Consider the following 1,950-nt stretch of genomic DNA (forward strand, 5'->3'; position numbering starts at 1 on the left):
GTCGCCATGGTTAAGGCGGGTGTTGAGCTTGCGTTCGAAACGATGACATCGGCTGGCATTATTGCTGATTCGGCTTACTACGAGTCTTTGCACGAAACACCCCTGATCGCTAACACCATCGCGCGTAAGAAATTGTATGAAATGAATGCCACTATTTCTGATACGGCTGAATATGGCTGTTACCTCTATAACCACGCTTGCTTACCGCTGCTGCAAGATTTCATGAAAAAAATCAAGAGTGATGTCATCGGTAAAGGTTTGCAATTGACTGACACAGGCGTTGATAACGAGTCCTCCGCAATGGTGGGTTCACATATAACACGATTGTTTCAGCGAATCGGGCACACTATTTTTCAATCAATAGTAGTCAAGCTGCAGATTCATGTGTCCAGGCAAGACAAAGGACTCAATGCGAGTATTAATATAAGCGGGCGGAATTGCTTGATACCATGGACGAAGCGACTTAACAGTAATCGTTGAATCAGCCGTATGAGAGTTTGTTGAATCGGCTCATCGCTCGAATGCGCATACCTAGCAAGCGCAAGCACAACTGATCGGCTATGGCTGCTGCCTGTCCTGTGCATTTGCCTATACAAGCCAATACTGTCAAAAAATCCAGAAATGAATGACGTTCTGCGTAGACTCGTGAGCCAACTCGATACTCCCATTGAAGAGCGCAGTGAGCAACAGAACCAATAATTGCCTTAATTTGCCAATACTCTCGGCCATTGCGATATGTCGGCTGAAAACCAAAACGATATATCTTTACATAACATTGGGGTGGTCACGCCGTAATCAAAAGACAGTACAGCCCCCGGGTGGCTTGCACTGCGAGTTGGGCCAGTTAATTGCCCAATGTTGATTACGTTCATAGTCGCCAGGATCGGATCCTGAAAAGAACGTGACGAGGTCGCGCATACTGGATAGTAGCATTGTTACTGCTCTACAGCCGGCGAACAGCGTTGGCTTACAGGTGGATCGCACTAGGGCATATGTCGAATTAGCATCGGGCAGGTGAATATCCAAATCACTGGTTTCCTTGATCATGAGAAGTAGGCTGATAAGCGCGGCGTAGCGGCGCTCGTCATTTCTTTTGGCGGTATTGCTTCAACTCACCTGAATCGCATGTATGCGGATATCGTAACATAAATTCTGGATCGACTCGTCAGGCGGTTCAATATCAGAACGCATGGACACCGTTGTTATCGCCAACAACGTCAGATGAGGCGAGTAACACTTTATGGGTGTGCGCATCGAGCCACATGCAAAGGTTCATCCGAGCACTAACAAATTGGGTTTTAACTCGGTTAATGCTCTAACCAGTATACCTTGCGCGTCTCTCCTGTTGAGAGCTTAGAAATGCTCTTAGTCGATGTAAGGGGGTAGTCGCGAATATGATCAGTCAGTTGCTTCCGCCAACTTTTGGTCTTTGCAGTCAGCCATAATCATTTATGGCACCAGGCGTGCCTTCTGAAATAAACGTCTAAAATATCGGCATCATCTTTTCGTCGCTCTGCATCAATCAACTGACTCTGTGCCTCATAAGAAGACCAGTGCCAGCATTGGGCAGGCAAACGCAGTTCAATGTGCCACTGAGATGATTCTCGCCACGCCCGCGAGTACTGCTGCCAATGAGACTTGCCTGATACCATTGGCCCCTGTGATCATCCAGTGTTGGACAGGCTAATTGCCAAGTTGATGACAACTCATTGGAAATGATCATCGACAATCAATGCACTTAGGCTGGCTAGCTGGATATGGATTGTTATTGCTCATGCTTGTTGAAAGGAGTGTGCGCGACCGTGTAGACAATGCCTTTAATCAGGGCGCACACCCGCTCATGCAAGCACATCGTTGTCATATCAGCCATGTGACGACGCAACGTTGCGCCAATGGCCTCCACAGGATGGCTGCGCAGCTCAGGCATTTTTTATTCCAATTTAACCGTGC

General features: G+C 47.5%; 1 protein-coding gene across 1 annotated transcript; it reads left to right on the top strand.

Moving 5' to 3' along the window:
• Nucleotides 1-6: 6 nt before the first annotated feature.
• LOC106820355 (ketol-acid reductoisomerase-like) lies at nucleotides 7-1,014 on the top strand (the record flags this gene model as incomplete). The annotated part of the gene is made up of 2 exons (XM_014824880.1): nucleotides 7-303; nucleotides 875-1,014. Coding segments are annotated over exons 1-2 (437 nt in total), but the record flags the coding sequence as incomplete, so codon positions are not given.
• Nucleotides 1,015-1,950: the final 936 nt, after the last annotated feature.

Source organism: Priapulus caudatus, unplaced genomic scaffold (genome assembly GCF_000485595.1).
Source record: "Priapulus caudatus unplaced genomic scaffold, Priapulus_caudatus-5.0.1 Scaffold12068, whole genome shotgun sequence".
In the NCBI taxonomy this organism is placed as follows: domain Eukaryota; kingdom Metazoa; phylum Priapulida; class Priapulimorpha; order Priapulimorphida; family Priapulidae; genus Priapulus; species Priapulus caudatus.